Raw genomic sequence first — 22,690 nt, forward strand, 5'->3', positions numbered from 1 at the left:
ATTCATTCATTCATTCATTCATTTATTTATTTATTTTGTCCAATATACAATGAGGGTTTTAGAGGGTATATATATATATACACATAGTAAAATACATGATGGAGGAGATACGTATAGTCAAATATATCTATGTAACATTATAGAATGACTGTTTAATGCAAAGGGTGAGTTAATTGTTCAGTGATTTATTTATGGATGCGTATTTAGGAAACTCACAATAGCAGTGGTTTTTATCATTCCTCCCCTCCCGGAAAGCCTCTGGTGGCAGCTGTCTGTCAGGTAACCTCACCCTGAGGCTTTGCATTCTCAGCCTGGGGGGGGGGGGCTTCAGCTGCTTTGTATGTAATGAGACCTGATCCGAGAAAGAGCTGCTTCCCAAGGGCCTTGAGCACTTCTTGACATTTGGCCTCCTGACCTTATTTCCAGACAACAGCTGGCCCCAACAGCTGGTAGGAGGTAGGCCCAGTCCCTAGCATTAAAAATAAACCCAGTTTATAGCAAGGGTCTCCAAACTTGGCAACTTTAACATTTATCTCCGGGACCGCCTTCTGCCGCACGAATCCCAGCGACCAGTTAGGTCCCACAGAGTGGGTCTTCTCCGGGTCCCGTCAACTAAACAATGTCACTTGGCGGGACCCAGGGGAAGAGCCTTCTCTGTGGCGGCCCTGGCCCTCTGGAACCAACTCCCCCCAGAGATTAGAATTGCTCCCACCCTCCTTGCATTTCGTAAGCAACTTAAAACCCACCTCTGCCGCCAGGCATGGGGAAACTGAGATACTCTTTCCCCCTAGGCCTTTACAATTTTATGCATGGTATGTTTGTATGTATGTTTGGTTTTATAATAAGGTTTTTTTTTAGTTGTTTTAGTATTGGATTGTTACATGCTGTTTTTATCACTCTTGTTAGCCACCCCGAGTCTACGGAGAGGGGCGACGTGCAAATCCAATAAAATCAAATCAAATATCTTCAAGTTGCCAAGGTTGGGAAACACTGTCCTAAAGCAGCGAAACGCCATCACATTCCAAAAACGATTCAACACAGATTATTATTTTCGAACAGGGATTGTTGATGCTGAACTTTCTTTAATTTCCATTGTCAGGATTGGAAGGATTACCTGTGTTCAACTGAGACTTCTCCTTGGGTGCAGAGCTAGACGAAAACTGAAAATTATTTCAGTTTATAATTTATATAAAATGTATAAAGTTGATATGACCACTGCAACAAGATTTATGCACAAAGATGGAAAGTTTTGCATTGGCCTCTGCAGATGGAGAAATTGACAGGACCCACTAAGATGAATAAACTAACTTTTTGAAATATAAAAAAATCATAAAAATCCACAGAAATAACAACAGTAAAAAACAAAAATCCCTTTGTCTTCTCAGATTTTTCCCAAACACCCTTGGGAAGCAACTTTTATTAAACTTTTGTTTCTTACTCTTGGCAAGTTTATAATGTCCGAACTGCAGAAAAAAACAACGGCTGCCAACCTGCCTTCCACTGAGGACCTGTATACTGCACAAGTCAAAAAGAGGGCAGTGAAAATATTTACTGACCCCTCGCATCCTGGACATAAATTGTTTCAACTCCTACCCTCAAAATGTCGCTATAGAGCACTGCACACCAAGACAACTAGATACAAGAACAGTTTTTTTCCCGAAGGCCATCACTCTGCTAAACAAATAATTCCCTCAACACTGTCAAAGTATTTACTAAGTCTGCATTACTATTACTATTCGTTTTTTCTCATCATTCCTATCACCCATTTCCTCCCACTTATGACTGTATGTTGCTGGTATCCTTAAGATTTTATTAATATTGATTGTTTCCTCATTGCTTATTTGACCCCTATGACAATCATTAAGTTTTGTACCTCATGATTCTTGACAAATGTATATTTTCTTTTATGTACACTGAGAGCATCTGCACCAAAGACAAATTCCTTGTGTACCCAATCACACTTGGTTAATAAAATTCTATTCTGTTCTATTCTATTCTATTCTATTCTATTCTATTCTATTCTATTCTATTCTATTCTATTCTATTCTATTCTAGTCTATTCTAGTCTAGTCTATTCTAGTCTATTCTATTCTATTCTATTCTATTCTATTCTATTCTAGTCTAGTCTAGTCTAGTCTAGTCTATTCTAGTCTAGTCAACTCCCAGCATTCCCCAGGCAGCATGGAATTCTGGGAGTTGAAGTCCAAATGTGTCAAAGGACCTAAGGCTGAGAAACCTTAGGGAATAGAATGACAATAAAAATAAAAAAATAACTCAAGGGAACACAAGTCTTCAGATATTTGGGGTGAGGGAGCCACAGCAAGGGCCAGTACGACTTCCTGTTGTGATCCACCCAATCTGGCAGCGGTGACAGATGTTTTTGATCAGCTTAAGATAAAATGCTTGTTAGTCTCACTATAGTCATAAGGGTCGCCCTCAAAGGGCAGGGGAGGAGGGTGATTGTAGATTCCCACCAAGAAGATCCATAAGGTCCCAAGGCTCAGAATGGGAGTGACCAAGAAGAGGCAGAGGCGGTCCACGGTCCGAGCCACGCAACTCCAGTTGTCCTTTTCCTGTGAGAGGAAAATAAAACGATTGGAACAAGTCCAAGTCTTTTTAAATTTTCTTTTAAAATGATCTTTATTAATTATATATATATGGAAACATAGAAACATAGAAGACTGACGACAGAAAACGACCTCATGGTCCATTTGTCTGCCCTTATACTGTTTCCTGTATTTTATCTTAGGATGGATATATGTTTATCCCAGGCATGTTTAAATTCAGTTACTGGGTGACCCACGTATAAACTGAATGTATTATCCACTCTTTTTCTTTCAGACCATATGGAAACATAAGCAATTGTTGTATAATTTTATATTGTATAGTTATTGCAGGTTTTGGTGTTTTGGGTTGTTTTTTTTTGATTGGGCCAATTACACCACCTGTCCCAGGTTTTATAAAATTCAATTTCACCTCTATCTTGTAGTTCCAATGTAATCTTAGTCATTTCTGCACTTTCTAATACTTTGTTAATGAGGTTTCAAGTCTTTTGTACACCTCCAAAGCAACTCTAAAATTGCCCACAGCCAACATCACCTCAGGAAAAATGACATTTAAGACCTGGGGACTTCAATTCCCAGAATTCCCCAGCCAACATGGCTGGCTGAGGAATTCTGGGAGTTGAAGTCCACACGTTTAAGGCGCCTTAAAACAAGATCTAAGTATTGCCCACAAGATCATATGCTGCAACGTCCTGCCTGTTGGTGACTACTTCAGCTTCAACCACAACAACACAAGAGCACACAACAGATTTAAACTTAATATTAACCGCTCCAAACTTGACTGTAAAAAATATGACTTCAGTAACTGAGTTGTCGAAGCGTGGAACTCATTACCGGACTCCATAGTGTCATCCCCAAACCCCCAACACTTTACCCTTAGATTATCTACGGTTGACCTCTCCAGATTCCTAAGAGGTCAGTAAGGGGCGAGTACAAGTGCACTAGAGTGCCTTCCGTCCCCTGTCCTATTGCTCTCCTATATCTCCTATACCTTTCTTCTATTCCTATATCTCTTCTTCTATTCTTTCATTGATATGTTCTACTGTATTACTATATCTTCTTTTCTATTCTTTCATAGATATATTTTACTATGAGTATCTCCTCTATAACCTTCAGAGTTGGCCTTCTTCGGGTCCCGTCGACTAAACAATGTCGTTTGGCGGGCCTCAGGGGAAGAGCCTTCTCTGTGGCGGCCCCGGCCCTCTGGAACCAACTCCCCCCGGAGATTAGAACTGCCCCTACCCTCCCTGTCTTTCGTAAACTACTCAAGACTCATTTATACCGCCAGGCATGGGGGAGTTGAGATATTCCTTCCCCCTAGGCCATTACAAGTTATGCATGGTATGTTTGTGTGTATGTTTGGTTTTATAATAGGAGTTTTAGTTGTTTTTTATTTTTATTATTGGATTGTACATGTTGTTTTTATTATTGTTGTTAGCCGCCCCGAGTCTACGGAGAGGGGCGGCATACAAATCCAATAAATAATAATAATAATAATAATAATAATAATAATAATAATTATTATTATTATTATCATGTATTTTATTATGTGTATATAGATATATGCCCACTAAAACCCTCATTGTGTATTGGACAAAATAAATAAATAATTTTTAAAAAAAAATAAAGTCTTTCCCCCTTGGTCTGAAAGAAGTTGTTGACCTCCAGGTGGCTTTGTGCCCCTACCTCATTATAGCTGTTCTTCTCCTGCATGTGTTTCACGATGAAGTTGGCTCCTGCAATGGCCGGCTTGATCTCATCGTACAGCAGGTCCTGCAAACTGCCTGACCCGTGCGGGCTTGGTCCTTGGGTGGGGGGTGGGGGGGGAGAGAAAAGAAGGAAGCTCTGAGTCCGGGACCGAGGACATCTAAAAAGGTCAAAGGTTCCCCTCGCAGAGTAGTGGGTTGCTACCAGTATGGTTGTGAACTGCGCACCATTAGCAGCGGCCAGATTGCGGAATTTCCACGCGACCACTCTGATGGCAGTCCTACCAGCACTCCCATCGTTTTTATATTAAAAAATTGTGTTTTTTGCTCCATGCGCATGTGCAGAAGCAAAATCTTGCGCAAGAGAGAGATTTAAGCAATTTTTGGCTTCCGCGCATGTGCAGAAGCAAAATCTTGCGCAAGAGAGAGATTTAAGCAATTTTTGGCTTCCGTGCATGTGCAGAAGCAAAATCTTGCGCAAGAGAGAGATTTAAGCAATTTTTGGCTTCCGCGCATGTGCAGAAGCAAAATTTTGCGCAAGAGAGAGATTTAAGCAATTTTTGGCTTCCGCGCATGTGCAGAAGCAAAATCCTGCGCAAGAGAGAGATTTAAGCAATTTTTGGCTTCCGCGCATGTGCAGAAGCAAAATCCTGTGCAAGAGAGAGATTTAAGCAATTTTTGGCTTCCGCGCATGTGCAGAAGCAAAATCTTGCGCAAGAGAGAGATTTAAGCAATTTTGGGCTTCCGCGCATGTGCAGAAGCAAAATCTTGTGCAAGAGAGAGATTTAAGCAATTTTTGGCTTCCGCGCATGTGCAGAAGCAAAATCTTGCGCAAGAGAGAGATTTAAGAAATGTTTTGCTTCCGCGCATGTACAGAAGCAAAAGAATTGACAAAATCTCATGCACGTGTTTCCTTGTGAGATTTCAGCACATCGGACCAGAATGCCTACGGGACCGTCTTCTGCCGCACGAATCCCAGCGGCTGATTAGGTCCCACAGAGTTGGCCTTCTCCGGGTCCCGTCGACTAAACAATGCCGTCTGGTGGGACCTGGGGAAGAGCCTTTTCTTTGGCAGCCCCGCACCTCTGGAATCAACTCCCCCCAGAGATTAGGACTGCCCCCATTCTCCTTGCCTTTCGCAAGATGTTGAAACATAGAAACATAGAAGATTGATGGCAGAAAAAGACCTCCTGGTCCATCTGGTCTGCCCTTATACTATTTCCTGTATTTTATATTAGGATGGATATATGTTTATCCCAGGCATGTTTAAATTCAGGTACTGTGGATTTACCAACCATGTCTGCTGGAAGTTTGTTCCAAGCATCTACTACTCTTTCAGTAAAGTAATATTTTCTCATGATGCTTTTGATCTTTCCCCCAACTAACTTCAGATTGTGTCCCCTTGTTCTTGTGTTCACTTTCCTATTAAAAACACTTCCCTCCTGAACCTTATTTAACCCATTTGAAGACCCATTTATGTCGCCTGGCATGGGGGGACTAATCCCCCCCTTCTGACTTGTAGCATTTAAGTGTGGTGTGATTGTGTAGCATTGATTGTTTTTAGTAATAATGGGTTTTAACTTGTCCTTTTTAATATTACATTTGTATTATATTGTAGTGTTGTTATTGTTGTGAGCCGCCCCGAGTCTTCAGAGAGGGGTGGCATACAAATCTAATATATTAGATACATAATTATAATAACAATAACAACAACAACAACAACAACAATTATTATTATTATTATTATTATTATTATTATTATTATTATTATTATTATTATTATTATTATTATTATTATGTCAATACAACACAGCAAACGAGATCACTATGCTGGATTTTGTATTTTATCATCAGTCGGGCGCTTCCCAAGCACCTAGGACTGCGTGATGTAGCGGCGAATTATGTGTGCCGCTCCCAGTAAAGCGGCCTTTTGCAATTGACAGGTGGAGATTTTGTCAATTCCGATGGTTTTCAAATGTCCGCTGAGATCCTTTGGCACTGCGCCCAGCGTGCCAAGTACCACTGGGACCACTTTCACGGGCTTATGCCAGAGTCGTTGCAGCTCGATTTTTAGATCTTCGTATTTCACTAATTTCTCTAGCTGCTTCTCCTCAATTCTGCTGTCTCCTGGGATTGCGATGTCGATGATCCATACTTTCTTTTTCTCCACGATCACAATGTCTGGTGTGTTATGCTTCAGAATTCGGTCAGTTGGAAGTCGGAAGTCCCACAGTAGTTTTGCTTGCTCATTTTTGACCACTTTTTCGGGCTTATGATCCCACCAGTTCTTTGCCACTGGTAAATGGTAGTTCCGGCACAAGTTCCAGTGGATCATCTGTGCCACAGCATCGTGTCTATGCTTGTAGTCAGTCTGTGCGATCTTTTTGCAGCAGCTGAGTATGTGATCGATTGTTTCATCTGTTTCTTTACAGAGTCTGCACTTTGGATCGTCTGTTGATTTTTCAATTCTGGCTTTGACAGCATTTGTTCTAATGGCCTGTTCTTGTGCCGCCAGTATTAGTCCTTCTGTCTCCTTTTTGAGTGTTGTTGTTGTTGTTGTTGTTATTATTATTATTATCATCATCATTACTGCCTGCGCATGCCACCTTCCCACTGGCCCACCTCCTCTCCACTCCCGTTCCCCATTTGGACTTACGTGCAGGAGTAATGCGTGTACTTAAGCCATGCCTCTCCGACTGCTTCTCAAACATGAGTTCACTGCGGGACTTAATGGTGAAATATTCCTCCGCTTTGACAATGTAACCCACTGAGCTAGAACGCCGGATCAGAAAGCCATCCTGGGGCGGGGAGTCGCTCTCCGCTGGCTTGGACATGCACAGGAAGCGAGGGAGTATATCCAGAAAGAACTGCGGATAGAAGGAGAGGAAGGGGAAAGTGATTTTCGACATACAAGTCATTTTCTAAATTTTATTTGATTTTATTTATTCAAGGAACAGTTGCAAGCCCTACACGGCATGGGACCAGATTACTTACGGACCGCCTTCTGCTGCATGAATCCCAGCGACCAGTTAGGTCCCACAGAGTCGGCCTTCTCCAGGTCCCGTCAACTAGACAATGTCGCTTGGTGGGGCCTAGGGGAAGGGCCTTCTCTGTGGGGGGCCCGGCCCTCTGGAATCAGCTCCCCTCGGAGATTCATGTTGCCCTACCCTCCATGCCTTCCATAAGAGTCTAAAGACTCATCTATGCCGCCAAGTCTGGGGTCATTAGATTGTATACCCTGGCCAATTAATGGCTTGTTTGAATGGACATGTGTGTATGCTAATAGGCTTTTTAGTTTTTTAAATGTATTTCTTAATTTTAAATTTAATTAGTTATATAGACCTGACTAGACTAGACTAGACTAGACTAGACTAGACTAGAATAGAATAGAATAGAATAGAATAGAATAGAATAATATAGAATTCTTTATTGGCCAAGTGTGATTGGACACACAAGGAATTTGTCTTTAATGCAGATGCTCTCAGTGTACATAAAAGAAGAAGATGCATTTGTCAAGAATCATGTGGTACAACACTTAACGATTGTCATAGGGGTCAAATAAGCAATGAAGAAACAATCAATATTAATAAAAATCTTAGGATACAAGCAACAAGTTACAGTCATACAGTAATAAGTGGGAGAAAATGGGTGAAAGGAATGATGAGAAAAAACTAGTAGAAATAGAAGTGCAGACTTAGTAAAAAATTTGACAGTGTTGAGGGAATTATTTGTTTAGCAGAGTGATGGCCTTCGGGAAAACTGTTCTTGTGTCTAGTTGTCTTGGTGTGCAGTGCTCTGTAGCGACGTTTTGAGGGTAGGAGTTGAAACAGTTTGTGTCTAGGATGCCAGGGGTCAGTAAATGTTTTCACCGCCCTCTTTTTGACCCCTGCAGTATACAGGTCATCAATGGAAGGCAGGTTGGCAGCAATTGCTTTTTCTGCAGTACAATGAACAGTATTTCGATGTATACTGTTTTTATATACTGTAAGCCTCCACGAGTCCTTGAAGAGGGGCGGCATTTAAATTTAATAGATAATAACAACAATAATAGTAATAATAGTAATAATAATAATAATAATAATAATAATAATAATAATAATAATAATCGACATCGCAATCCCAGGAGACAGCAGAATTGAGGAGAAGCAGCTAGAGAAATTAGTGAAATACGAAGATCTAAAAATCGAGCTGCAACGACTCTGGCATAAGCTGGGCGCAGTGCCAAAGGATCTCAGTGGACATTTGAAAACCATCGGAATTGACAAAATCTCCATCTGTCAATTGCAAAAGGCCGCTTTACTGGGATCGGCAAACATAATTCACCACTACATCACGCAGTCCTAGGTGCTTGGGAAGCACCCGACTGGTGATGAAATACGAAATCCAGCATAGTGATCTTGTTTGCTGTGTTGTACTGACACAATAATAATAATAATAATAATAATAATAATAATAATAATAATAATAACAACAACAACAACAACAACAACAAAACAACAACAACAATTAGAATTATTATAATTATTATAATTATAATAATATTAATAATAATAATAATAATAATAATAATAATATCATTATTATTATTATTTGAAGGTTACCTCTATTTTGGATCGTTCCTCCCGCCTTACCTCTTTCGTCCATTCCGACAAGATGTGGGTGCTGGGGCTCCGAAAGTGAATGTTAAGCTGCACGGAGCATGCCACCACCACCGCAGTCACCAGAAGCATGACGAAGAGAAGGTACCTATCAGTGACATACATGACCATTTGTAAAATAGCAATAGCACTTAAACTTGCATACACCTATTTTAATCCATAAATGAATGGCGAGATATCAATCAAACCAGGATTTCTCAATCTGGCCCACTTTTAGATATGTGAACCAACTCCCAGAATTCCCCAGCCAGCATGGAATTCTGGAAGTTAAAGTCCACACATCTCCAAGTGGTTAAGGTTGAGAAACACTAGTCTAAACCAAATCACTCATGGCTTTGATGAAATCTCATTTCAGTAGAGTAGAGTAGAGGAGACTAGACTAGACTAGACTAGACTAGACTAGAATAGAATAGAATACAATACAATACAATACAATACAATACAATACAATAACAGAGATAGAAAGGACTTTGGAGGTCATCTGGTCAAACCCCCCTGCCGAAGCAAGAGAACTATAACCCACTTATATAGAAACATAGAAGACTGACGGCAGAAAAAGACCTCATGGTCCATCTAGTCTGCCCTTATACTATTTCCAGTATTTTATCTTACAATGGATATATGTTTATCCCAGGCATGTTTAAATTCAGTTCCTGTGGATTTACCAACCACGTCTGCTGGAAGTTTGTTCCAAGGATCTACTACTCTTTCAGTAAAATAATATTTTCTCATGTTGCTTTTGATCTTTCCCCCAACTAACTTCAGATTGTGTCCCCTTGTTCTTGTGTTCACTTTCCAATTAAAAACACTTCCCTCCTGGACCTTATTTTACCCTTTAATATATTTAAATGTTTCGATCATGTCCCCCTATTCCTTCTGTCCTCCAGACCAGTGGTCCCCAACCTTTTTTCCACCAGGGACCAGTTTCAGCAAGACAATTTTTCTATGGCCCGGTGGGGGCGGAAAGTTGGTTTAGCTTATCGTTCCATTGTCTCTCTCCCCCCCCTTTTTTAATTTTGCGGGGGAGTTGAGGTGACAGAGGGAGGAAGGGTAGGAGGGGGCGGTTTCCTGTCTCTTTCCCCTCCTGTTCACTCGGGACTGCCGTTTGCCTTTCAGCAGTTCCAGAGGACACCCCCCCCCCGTTCCGGCTGGGATTGCAGCAAGGAATCCCAGAGCAGGGGGAGGTGCCTCCACGGACACAGTCACCTTCCTTTGCGATCGCTGCCTGCTTGGAGCGCCCACCACTGCCAGGTCTGGTAATTTTCTTGCAGCAAGGAATCCTTCCAAAAGAAAATTACCAGAGCTGGTGGTGGGGGTTTCATGGTCACACACACACCCCTGGCTTCGCTCCCACCCAGGACCCCGGGAATAGGGTGGGGGAGCCTAGCAAAAAAAGAGCTGCACAATGCCAAAGCCTTTTCGTTTGAGCTGCAGGCAGAGCGAGGGCTTTGCAAGGGCTTCGCAAGGAGGAAATAGACCACTTTTGACGAGAGAAGAAAGACAGGAAAGGAAGAAAGCAAGCAAGCAAAGGTTTTCTCAGCCCAAGGCAAATGGCGGTCCCAAGTGAATGTGAGGGGAAAGAGACAGGAAACAGCTTGGCACTCGCCGGCTCCACAGCAGCTGCTGACTCCGCGGACCGGTGCAACATGCCTTGCGGCCCGGTACTGGTCCGCGGACCGGCGGTTGGGGACCCCTGCTCCAGACTATACAGATGGAGTTCATTAAGTCTTTCCTGATACGTTTTATGCTTAAGACCTTCCACCATTTTTGTAGCCCTTTCAATTTTGTCAGTATCTTTTTGTAGATGAGGTCTCCAGAACTGAACACAGTATTCCAAATGTGGTCTCACCAGCGCTCTATACAGCGGGATCACAATCTCCCTCTTCCTGCTTGTTATACCTCTAGCTATGCAGCCAAGCATCCTACTTGCTTTTCCTACCGCCCGACCACACTGCTCACCCATTTTGAGACTGTCAGAAATCGCTACCCCTAAATCCTTCTCTTCTGAAGTTTTTGCTAACACGGAGTCAGTCAAATGGCTGTCCAGACTCTTCTTAAAACCCTCCAGTGATGAAGCATCCACAACTTCTGGAGGCAAGCCATTCCCCTGGTTAATTGTTCTAACTGTCAGGAAATTTATCCTTAATTCTCGGTTGCTTCTCTCCCCGATTAGTTTCCATCCATATAAAAATCTAGGTAAGAAATGATGGCCGTTGCCCTCAAAAACCTCTGAAGGCTACAAAATCAGGGAGTTTTACTTAAGATCGGAATAGACTTACTTGCCAATGAGGGGGATGGCGACGGAGGTGGCCGGGAGGCGCTGAGAAATCAGCAGCAGGAAGACAGACTGAGCCAAGAGGATGGAGATTGCCAAAGTCATCTTCTCGCCACCTAGAGGGCAAGATGAGAACTGAAGCTCAGAAGATCTGCACCCATTTTTCACACCTAAGTTCTACCTCCATTTTTCAACCATCGATAAGTCTTTTTCTTTTATCTTCACTGTTAATCTGCCCATTTCTACACAATCCAGTATTTTTTTTTATTACAGTAATACCTCATCTTACGAACATAATTGGTTCCGGGAGGAGGTTCATAAGGCGAAAAGTTTGTAAGATGAAACAATGTTTCCCATAGGAAACAATGTAAAATCAATTAATGCGTGCAAGCAAAAAAAAAAAAATCACAAAAACGGCGCTCTGCTGGGCGGCGGCGCCCGGCTGTCACCTTTTGAAACAGCCGGGCACTTCTCAACGTTCTCCCAAATGCCGAACCCGGAGGTTCGGCAAAAGTTCGGGTTCAGCGTTCGGGTTCGGGGGGCCGCCGAGAAGCCCCGCCGCCTGTCTGTCACCTTGCCAGAAGAGCCGCGGAGCTGTCGGCCAGTCGAGAGGCTCAAACGGAAGTGGGGAATCCCAATAGGGAATTCCATGGGCTGAGCTTTGACGTCATGGAGACGTCCTTCCTGGAGGGGCTTCTCGGCGGCCTCCCGAATGCTGAACCCGGAAGTTCAGCAAAAGTTGGGGTTCAGCGTTCAGGGGAATGCCAAAAGGCCCCCCAGCTGTTTCAAAAGGCGACAGCCAGGCGGTGGCGCTTTTCGGCGGCCTTACGAATCCGAACTTTTGCCGAACATCTGGGTTCGTCGTTCGGGCGGCAGGTTCGAAAGGCAAAAAAAGTTTGTAACAAGAGACAAAAATTTTCTGAACCCCAGGTTCGTATCTCAAAAAGTTCGTATGATGAGGGGTTCGTATCACCAGGTACTACTATATATCTTTTCCGTAGGTATTTCCTTGCTTTTCCAATATTTATTTATTTATTAGATTTGTATGCCGCCCCTCTCCGCAGACTCGGGGCGGCTTACAACAACAATAAAACAGTATACAATAAACAAATCTAATATTTAAAAAATATCTAAAACCCCATTATTTTAAAAAACATACAACACAAGCATACCATACATAACACTATATAAGCCTGGGGGAGATGTCTCAATTCCCCCATTCCTGATGGCAGAGGTGGGTTTTAAGAAGTTTGCGAAAGGCAATGAGGGTGGGGGCAATCCTAATCTCCGGGGGCGAGCTGGTTCCAGGGGGTCGGGGCTGCCACAGAGAAGGCTCTTCCCCTGGGTCCCGGCAGACAATATTGTTTAGTTGATGGGACCCGGAGAAGGCCAACTCTGTGGGACCTAAGCGGTCACTGGGATTCGTGCGGCAGAAGGCAGTCTTGGATATATTCTGGCCCGATGCCATGAAGGGCTTTATAGGTCATAACCAACACTTTGAATTGTGACCGGAAACTGATCGGCAACCAATGCAGACTGTGGAGTGTTGGTGTGACATGGGCATACCTAGGGAAACCCATGATTGCTCTCACAGCTGCATTTTGCATGATCTGAAGTTTCCGAACACTCTTCAAAGGTAGCCCCATGTAGAGAGCGTTACAGTAGTCGAACCTCAAGGTGATGAGGACAAATTATATCTTTTCCGTAGGTGTTTCCTTACTTTTCCAATGTTGTGCAAATACAATTCTTACTGCTGTTAAGACATTCAATATCTAGTATACATTCTCTTTGTATAATATATTTATGATATTATGCCTAACTGAAACAGTTCTGGCTTAAAATCTATATGCTGTCTTAACAACATATGCGTTTTTGCTGAAAAATCTTTTGCTTTTGGGCATGGCCACCATAACTGATAGTATGTGCCTGTTTTTTTTATTATTATAAAAAATAAATGGAACAGTCAAATAATACATCCTAGATCTGAATGAATGAAATATTCTCATTGAATACTTTGTTCTGAACAAAGTTGAATGTGCACAACAGCAGGTGAAATTGATTGACAGGTGTGCACGAGATTTTGGCCGGAGATGCAGAGTTCCACAATGCAGTTGCATTTTTGCTACCGGTGCGCAGTGTGGCCCATACCAGATAGCAACCCGATACTGCTGTGCATAGATAGGCATAAGTGGACGTTAGCAGGAAGTCTTGGATGCTAAAAAAAGGGACCTCTTACTGTCAGCTGGCAAGTAGAAGACGAGGATGATCATGAAGGCGATGAGGATGCAAGGCGTGACTATGTTGATGATGTAAAAGAGAGGTTTGCGCTTAATGATGAGGTAGAAGGTGATGTCCTGGTGCTTGTTGCTGTCTCGAGGGACAAGCGGGTCGATGTTTTTGCGAACCGGTCGGTGAATAATCTCCCATTCACCATTGCCTGATGGTGGCAGAGAGAGGGGAAGGAGAGGGAGGGAGAGGGGGGAGAGGAGAGAGAGAGAGAAGAGAAAGAGGAGAGAGAAAAAGAGAGAAGAGGGAGAAAGAGAGAAAGGAGAGGAGAGAGAGAAAGAGAAGAGAGGAGAGAGGAGAAAAAGAAACAAGATAGAGAGAGAGGAGAGAGAGAAGACAGAGAAAAGAGAGAGAGAGAAAGGAGAGACAGAGAAGACACAGAGAGAAGTCAGAGAAAGAGAAGAGAGGAAAGAGAGGAAAAAGAGAGAGAGAAGAAAAAGAAACAAGAGAGAGAGAATAGAGAGAAGAAAGAGAAAGAGAAGAGAAAGGGGGGAGTAGAGACAGAGAAGAGATAAAAGAGAGTGAAGAGAGAAATGGAAAGAAGAGAGAGGAGGGAGAAAGAGAGAGAGAGAAAGGAGAGGGAAGAGACAGAGGAGATAAAAAAGTGAAAAGAGAAAGAGAAAGAGAAAGAAGAGAGAGGAGAGAGAGAAGACAGAGAAAAGAGGGAGGAGAGAGGAGAGAGAAGAGAGAGAGGGAGAGAAAGGAGAGAGGAGAGACAGAAAACAAAAAATAGAAAAAGACGAGAGAGGAGAGAGAGAAGACAGAGAAAGAGAAGAGAGAGGAGGGACAGAGGAGATAAAAGAGTGAAGAGAGAAAGAGAAAGAAGAGAGAGAGGAGAGAGAGAAGACAGAGGGAAGAGAGATAGAGAAAGGAAAGATGAGAGACAGAAAACAGAGAAGAGATGAGAGAAAGAGTGGAGAGAGAGAGAAAAGAAAGAGAAGAGAAAGGAGAGAGGAGAGATGGAGAAGAGAGACGAGAAGAGAATGAGGAGAGAGAGGAGAGAGAGAAAGGAGAGAGAAGTGACAGAGAACAGAGAAAAGATAAGAGAGAGAAAGAAAGAGAAAGGAGAGAGGACAAAGAAAAGAGAGAGAGAAAGGAGAGACAGAGAACAAAGAAGAGAAAGAGAGGAGAGAAAGAAAGAAGAGAGAGAGAGAAAGAAGAGAGACAATGTGAGCCATGAAGCAGCTTAAAGAGGCTATCCCACTGGCCTTTCCCAACCATTCCCATAATACCCAGGCAAATTTGAAGTCCAATAAATGTGCAAATTCAGAATAGAGCTGAGACCTGGCGGTATTCTAGTCCAACTCTCTGCTTATCAGGGGTCTCAAAGACTTGTGGACCTCAACTTTCAGAATTGCTATGTTGGCTGGAGAATTCTGGGAGTTGAAGTCCACAAATCTTAAAGTTGCTGAGTTTGAAGACCTCTGCTCTATTCCATTTCAAACAAGTGGCTCTCCAGTCTCTTAAGACCTTGTGATGGAGCACCCACGACTACCCTCCCTACTCTGTGTTCTGCCGGGCTCTCTGATAGGAGCCTCACGAAAATTCAAGGATGCAAATTTCAGACACACACACGTTTGAAAATTCAAAACAATGTTCTTTATCACAAAAGGCAAAATAAACTAAGCCCTCTTTTTGTATTGCAAAGAGCACTCATCCCAAAACAACCAGGTAGTCTGTACAGTTTACCTTAAGCAGTCATTAAGTACTTAGCCAGCAGCTGTGAAGAAACTTCACACCCCTTCTTCTTCCAATGAAGTGAGACACACACACACACACACACGTTGCTCTGCTTTGGTTTCAAAGGCATGAAAAATCAACAAAGTCCAGCACACAAGATTCCTGACGAAACTGCGAACAGATATTCTTCCACAATGGCCAAACCCACATGCTGCTATTTATAGCAGCAGCCCTAATTACTGGAGCCCCACCCAAACACAGGTGGCCTCCCTTATTTCCTGTAATATGTTCTTACTTGGTCTCTTCTACGCATAATTCTGCGCTTGCGTGGGTCCAAAATGTCATCATCTGAAGCTATAGAAGATAAGGGCGATTGACTGCCTGGACTGTGTGCCAAGCCCTCCTCTGTCGAGTCACTCCCACCATCTTCTTCGTCCGAGGAAACTACAGTGTTCCCTCGATTTCCGCGGGGGATGCATTCCGAGACCGCCCGCGAAAGTTGAATTTCCGCGAAGTAGAGATGCGGAAGTAAATACACCATTTTTGCCTATGAACAGTATCACAAGCCTTCCCTTAACACTTTAAACCCCTAAATTACCATTTCCCATTCCCTTAACAACCATTTACTCACCATTGTTACTGGTACTCACCATTGAATAAGACACTTAGTGATCCTGATATTTATAAACATAATTATTTATTAACAATAATTATTATTTTTTGTTATTTATTTGCAAAATTTATTAGTTTGGCGATGATGTATGATGTCATTGGGTGGGAAAAACCGTGGTATAGAAAAAAACCCGCAAAGTATTTTTTAATTAATATTTTTTGAAAAACCGTGGTATAGGCTATTCGCGAAGTTTGAACCCGCGAAAATTGAGGGAACACTGTAAACTCTGAACTGACTCCGTCGGCAATAACACAGGCCTGTGACATGTTGAAGTTTCCCCTGCATCCACCTCCCCATTCCCTGGGGCAGGAGCTGGGCCAGAGCCAACCACAACACTCTGGGTCCAGCCAGGGGTGGTATTTGCCAGTTCTCTGAACTACTCAAAATTTCCGCTACTTGAAAACCTCGGGTTGGAGCTTGTACCACTCAGCCTCTTGTGGCTGCACTTGCAAAACCAGACTTAAGCCGACTGTGGCTTGTGTGATACAAAAGCCACAGCAGCCTGCAGACATTGGTTACTTGTGAAACTTTCTGGGTCGATGATGATCCATTCCACCAGATAGTCGCGCTCGGTCACTTCATCTGTTTTGGACATGATCTGCAGGTCGATTTCATTGGCGTTGTACCTCAGGGAGCTGGTGAAGACAGAGAGAAATCCTTGTTACGCCCAGGCTGCCAAAGTAAGGTTTATTTTATTTATTCATTTATTAGATTTGCATGCTGCCCTTCTCCGTAGACTCGGAACGGCTCACAGCAGAAACAATACAAATCCAATACTTAAAAACACTTTTAAACCCTTAATATAAAAGACAATCATGCATCTCATACATAAGATTGCAAGCCACACTTTCTGCAAATGCCCAAACGGCCATGGATTGTTCAGAAGCATAGAAACATAGAAGACTGACGGCAGAAAAAGACCTCATGCTCCATCTAGTCTGCCCTTATACTATTTCCTGTATTTTATCTTAGGATGGATATTGTTTATCCCAGGCCTGTTTAAATTCAGTTCCTGTGGATTGACCAACCACGTCTGCTGGAAGTTTGTTCCAAGGATCTACTACTCTTTCAGTAAAATAATATTTTCTCACGTTGCTTTTGATCTTTCCCCCCAACTAACTTCAGATAGGACTGCATGATAGGATGGGATGGAGTGGAATGGGGTGGAATGGAAGAGTAGAGTAGAGTGGAATAAGAATTATTAGAATTAGAATTGGAATTGGAATTAGGAACATAGAAAAATAGAAGATTGATGGCAGAAAAACACTTCCTGGTCCATCCTCCTGGCCCTTATACTATTTCCTGTATTTTATCTTAGGATGGATATATGTTTATCCCAGGCATGTTTATATTCAGTTCCTGTGGATTTACCAACCACGTCTCCAAGCATCTACTACTCTTTCAGTAAAATAATATTTTCTCACTTTGCTTCTGATCTTTTCCCCAAATAACCTCAGATTGTGTCCCCTTGTTCTTGTGTTCACTTTCCTATTAAAAAACACCTCCCCCCTGAACTTTATTTAACCCTTTATCATATTTAAATAATAATAATAATAATAATAATAATAATATTAATAATGATGATAATAATAATAATTATTAATATTAATATTTATTAGATTTGTATGCCCCCCCCCCTCCGAGGACTCGGGGCGGCTCACAACAATAATAAAAACAATGTTACAGTGAAACAAATCTAATATTAAAAGAAGCATATAAAACCCTATCATATTTAAAACCAAACAACACATACATGCCAAACATAAAATATAAAAAGCCGGGGGGGGAAGTATCTCAGCTGTTTCGATCATGTCCCCCCCTTTCCCTTCTGTCCTCCAGACTAGACAGGTTGAGTTCATGAAGTCTTTCCTGATACATTTTATGCTTCAGACCTTCCTCCATTTAGAATTATTAGTATTAGAATTTATGGAATGGAATTCAAAATGGAATGGGACAGGATGGAAAAGAGGAGAAGAGACTGGAAAGGATAGACTAGAGTAGAGTACAGCAGAGTATGGAAAATGACTATTTCCTGCTGAAATGTGAAAACCATATAAATGGCTAAACACCTACGCTGCAGTGGAAGGTGTAAGGAACAGGTATGTGGGAGAAGGGTGCGGCCAACGCCGCGGCATTACGGAGTTCCCTATGTTCCACTGGGGAATCCCGACATCCGTCTTGCAACTGGGTCGGAACCACCCTGGGGACTGTGCAGTGAATAAATAAAATGAATATAAAATAAGAACAAAGGAAGGAAGGAAGGAAGGAAGGAAGGAGGGGGAGGGGGGAGGAAGAGAAGAAGAAGAAGAAGAAGAAGGAAAAGAGTAAAGAAAAAAGAAAGAAAAAGGAAGGAAGGAAGGCAGGCAGGAAAGAAGGAATGGGGAGGGGGGAGGAGGAGGAGGAGAAGAAGAAGAAGATGATGAAAAAGAAGAAGAAGATGAAATAAAAAAGAAAGAAAAAGGAAGGGAGGGATGGAGGGAGGGGGAGGGGGAGGAGGAGAAGAAGAAAAGAAGAAGAAGAAGAAGAAGAAGAAGAAGAAGAAGAAGAAGAAGAAGAAGAAGACGGAGAAGAGTAAAGAAAAAAGAAAGAAAAGGAAGGAAGGAAGGGGGAGGGGGAGGGGGAGAAGGAGGAGGAGAAGAAAAAGAAGACGAAGACGAAGATGAAGAAGAAGAAGAAGGAGAAGAGTAAAGAAAAAAGAAATTAAAAGGAAGGAAGGAAGGAAGGGGGAGGGGGAGGAGGAGGAGGAGGAGAAGGAGGAGGAGGAGGAGAGTAAAGAAAAAGAAAGAAAAAGGAAGGAAGGAAGGGGGAGGAGGAGAAGGAGAAGGAGGAAGAGGAGGAGAAGAAGAAGAGAAGAAGAAAAGAAGAAGAAGAAGAAGAAGAAGAAGAAGAAGAAGAAGAATAGGGGAAGGTGGAAAGGAAGAAAAAAGAAAGAAAGAAAGAAAGAGGAAAGAAGGAAGGAAGAAAAGAAAGAAAATAATACACACCAACATACAAAGAGAACACTCTAAGGGAAGGCTCAATGGACACCTGGCACTTTTTTCTGCTGTCAATTTCCTATGTTTTCTACGTGTTTTTCAACCTTGGCAACTTGAAGATATGTGGACTTCAATTCCCAGAATTCCCCAGCCAGCTTACCAGAACTTCAGGCTACAATTCTGCCAGTCGAAGGGGAAGTAATTGACATTGATGGGGCAGGCAGTGCGGAAGATGGCAGGAGGCAGCCAGTAGACGCCTCCATTGGGGTACACCAGTATATTGGCACTGTACGTGATCTCAAAGTTTCCGTCGTTGCTAAGAAAAGGAAAAAAAAGATACACAAGAGTGAGCAATGGTTCTTCCCAGCTGGATCTTGGCAGCTTCCTCAATTCCATCTCATGCAGCTTTTTCAACCCAGTCCTTCCTGGCAGTCTGGGAATCAAGTTCCTGTCAACGACTACTTCAGCTTCAACCACAACAACACACGAGCACACCGCAGATTACAAATTTAAAGTAAACCGCTCCAAACTCCACTGCAGGAAATGGAACTCACTACCTGACTCTGTAGTAACCCTCAAAACGTTACCTTAGACTGTCCACTGTTGACCTCTCCCAATTCCTAAGAGGTCAGTAATGGGCGTGCAAAAGTGCACCAGACTGCCCCCCGTCCCCTGTCCTAATGTTTCTCTCTTACTAGTATCATGTATATTGTTATATCTTTGCATGCTACCAATACATACTTGACAAAACAAATAAATAAAATAAATAAATCCCAATCCCATTTTCTGGACCCATAATACCATGTGGCCCAGGTAAAGTTTACAGAAACAAGAGTTTTAGAAATACAGAGTGATAGATAGATAGATAGATAGATAGATAGATAGATAGATAGATAGATAAGAGATAGATAGATAGATAGATAGATAGATAGATAGATAGATAGATAGATAGATAGATAGATAGATAGACAAACAGATAGATAGATAGATAGATAGATAGATAGATAGATAGATAATAGATGATAGATGATAGATAGATAGATAGATAATAGATAGATAGATAGATAGACAAACAGATAGATAGATAGATAGATGATAGATAGATAGATAGATAGATAATAGATAGATAGATAGATAGATAGATGATAGATAGATAGATAAACAGATAGATAGATAGACAGACAGATAGACAGACAGACAGACAGACAGACAGACAGACAGACAGATAGATAGACAGATAGATAATAGATAGACAGACAGACAGATAGATAGATATAAAAAGATGATAGAAATAGAGAGAGAGAAGTGAGATAAATCACAGGAGAGAGAAAGAGAGAGAGAGAGAGAGATGTTAAATGCAAAACTCATTGGAAGTTATCAATTCTGGATGCCAACAAAATGTTTACTTTGTAGGTTTGTATGTATTTATTCTTTTTTACTTGTTTCTGTTTTTGCTGTTGGTTTTTTTTAAAAAAAATTGTCCAATATATATATATATTTTTAAGCTTACTTGTTCTCCAGAACAATGTCCGGCCGCCACAGCATCTTCGGCCGGAGACGAAGCACTCCGATCCCTCCGTACTCTGTCGCGTTCCATTTCAGCCGATAATCATTCCAGCTCTGCAAACCAAAATGCTGGGGTCAGGGGTCAGGGCAGTGATGGCAAACCTTGCTTGTGTGTGTGTACGGGTGTGCTAGCAGGCGTGTACGTGCCCACATCCCTTCACTCTCTCCCCACGGAGGCAGCCCACCCCACAATGACCCTCACGCATCCGCACAGGCCTTACTGAAGCCTGGTACGTGAAACAAATGCCCAAGTGGGCAAACCGGAAGTTCAGAAAACGCATTTCCGGTTTGTTTATTCTGCAGTTTTTTGCACTCCGGAGCTTCAGGAAGCTTCCCTGAACCCTCTGCAAGGCAAAAACAGCACAACGGCAAACCGGAAGTGTGTTTTTCTGAATACCGATTTGTCCATCGAGCTTTTTTTTTTTTTTTTTTGCCTCTGGGGCTTCAGGAAGATTCGAGTCCTCGGAGAGGGGCAGCATAAAAATCTAATAAATTATGATTATGGTTATGGTTTTATGGTTTTATGGTTTTATGGTTTTATGGTTTTATGGTTTTATGGTTTTATGGTTTTATGGTTTTATGGTTTTATGGTTTTATGGTTTTATGGTTTTATGGTTTTATGGTTTTATGTTGATTATATGATTGTGATTGTGATTATGATTATTCCCTGAAGTGTCCAGAGTGTGAAATGGCCTTTCCCAAGACCGAAAATCAGCTGGCCAATGCACGCATGCATGCTGGAGCTGACACAGGGCAAAGTCTCATGTACCCTCCGATATCGCTCCGCGTGCCACTTGTGGCAAGTGTGCCCTAGGTTCACCGTCATGGGACTAGGGGTTAAGGATTAGGGGTTAGGGGTCAGGGTTCGACAATTCACTCAGACCCCTCAGGCATCCAAAGGGCCCTCTTGGCCATCTTAAACCATCCGGGAGAAACAAGGCAACTCACATGCTCAAGCCAGGCATTAGTCGTGAGTGTTTCATCTGCTTCTTTCTGTAACAACAAGCAAGGAAAGATGGTTAGACCTTCCAGCTTTCGAAAAGAAGAGAAAACTCTGGGTTTGACCCAATTTTACGCACTTTTATGCCCCCGGTTTAAGGGAATCACTTAACATTCCTAGAGAGGCCCCACGGAGGCTTCTCCCCACCATTTCCAGCCCTGTTTCCTCCCAAGAGATTCCTAGGGAGGCCCCACAGAGGCTTCTCCCCGCCTTTTCCAGCCCTCTTTCCTCCCAGGAGATTCCCAGAGATGCCCCACGGAGGCTTCTCCCCGCCTTTTCCAGCCCTGTTTCCTCCCAAGATATTCCTAGAGAGGCCCCAAAGAGGCTTCTCCCCGCCTTTTCCAGCCCTGTTTCCTCCCAAGAGATTCCTAGAGAGGCCCCACGGAGGCTTCTCTCTGTCTTTTCCAGCCCTGTTTCCACCCAGGAGATTCCCAGAGAGGCCCCACGGAGGCTTCTCCCCACCTTTTCCAGCCCTGTTTCTTCCCAGGAGATTCCTAGGGAGGCCCCACGGAGGCTTCTCCCTGCCTTTTCCGGTTATAGTTTCGGAGGCTCGGGTTTGTAAGTGGAAAATGGTTCTTGAGAAGAGGCAAAAAAATCTTGAACACCTGATTCTTATTTAGAAAAGTTCATAAGTAGAGGCGTTCTTAGGTAGAGGTACTACTCTAAAGAGTTGTAGTTGAATCCACATTGGCCGCTTGTATTTTACAGTGACAACATACAGTGCCGCCCCCGAGTCTACGGAGAGGGGCGGCATACAAATCTAATAAATAAATAAATAAAATAAATAATTAGGTTTGATCTTTTTTGACCTCTCCCCTTGACGGACAGCCCTGGTAGATAATGGACGAAGGGCACGTTACTTACCAGGGAGACCAGGTTCGAAAGCGTCAGAGCCAGGTAGATGGTCACCGTGTCATTCTTGGACATCACCGGGCGCAGTTTACTGTCATATTCCCTCTCCTCGAAAAGAAGGTGGATCAGCTCTTCCTCCATGTTTACACCCAGGGTACCTGCAAGGACAGGGAAAGAACATGTTGGAAGGGGCCAGGCTGGTGCCCTTATAAAGCCCTGCATAGCATCGGACCAGATTATTTTCAGCACCGTCTTCTGCCTCACATGTCCCAGCAACCGGTTAGGTCACACAGAGTCGGCCTTCTCCGGGTCCTGTTGGCCAAATAATGCCAACTGGTGGGTCCGCGGAGAAGAGCCTTCTCTGTTGTGGCCCCGATCCTCTGGAACCAACTCCCTCCAGAGATCCGTAAACCCCCCCCCAACTCTCCTCGCCTTTCGAAAGGCATTAAAAATAC

The 22,690-nt window shown here is 42.9% G+C and overlaps 1 protein-coding gene across 1 annotated transcript; it reads right to left on the reverse strand.

The window, feature by feature from the left end:
* Positions 1 to 2,384: 2,384 nt before the first annotated feature.
* Positions 2,385 to 22,376, reverse strand: LOC139168632 (acetylcholine receptor subunit delta-like). Its single transcript, XM_070754254.1, has 11 exons — positions 22,248 to 22,376; positions 21,332 to 21,376; positions 20,328 to 20,437; positions 18,978 to 19,133; positions 16,362 to 16,477; positions 13,440 to 13,640; positions 11,208 to 11,319; positions 8,902 to 9,016; positions 6,927 to 7,137; positions 4,251 to 4,369; positions 2,385 to 2,573 (listed from the first exon to the last, which is right to left on the reverse strand). Exons 1-11 carry the CDS (start codon positions 22,374 to 22,376, stop codon positions 2,385 to 2,387), a joined length of 1,503 nt encoding a protein of 500 aa, XP_070610355.1.
* Between the last annotated feature and the right edge of the window lie 314 nt (positions 22,377 to 22,690).

Source organism: Erythrolamprus reginae, chromosome 5 (genome assembly GCF_031021105.1).
Source record: "Erythrolamprus reginae isolate rEryReg1 chromosome 5, rEryReg1.hap1, whole genome shotgun sequence".
Taxonomy (NCBI): Eukaryota; Metazoa; Chordata; class Lepidosauria; order Squamata; family Dipsadidae; genus Erythrolamprus; species Erythrolamprus reginae.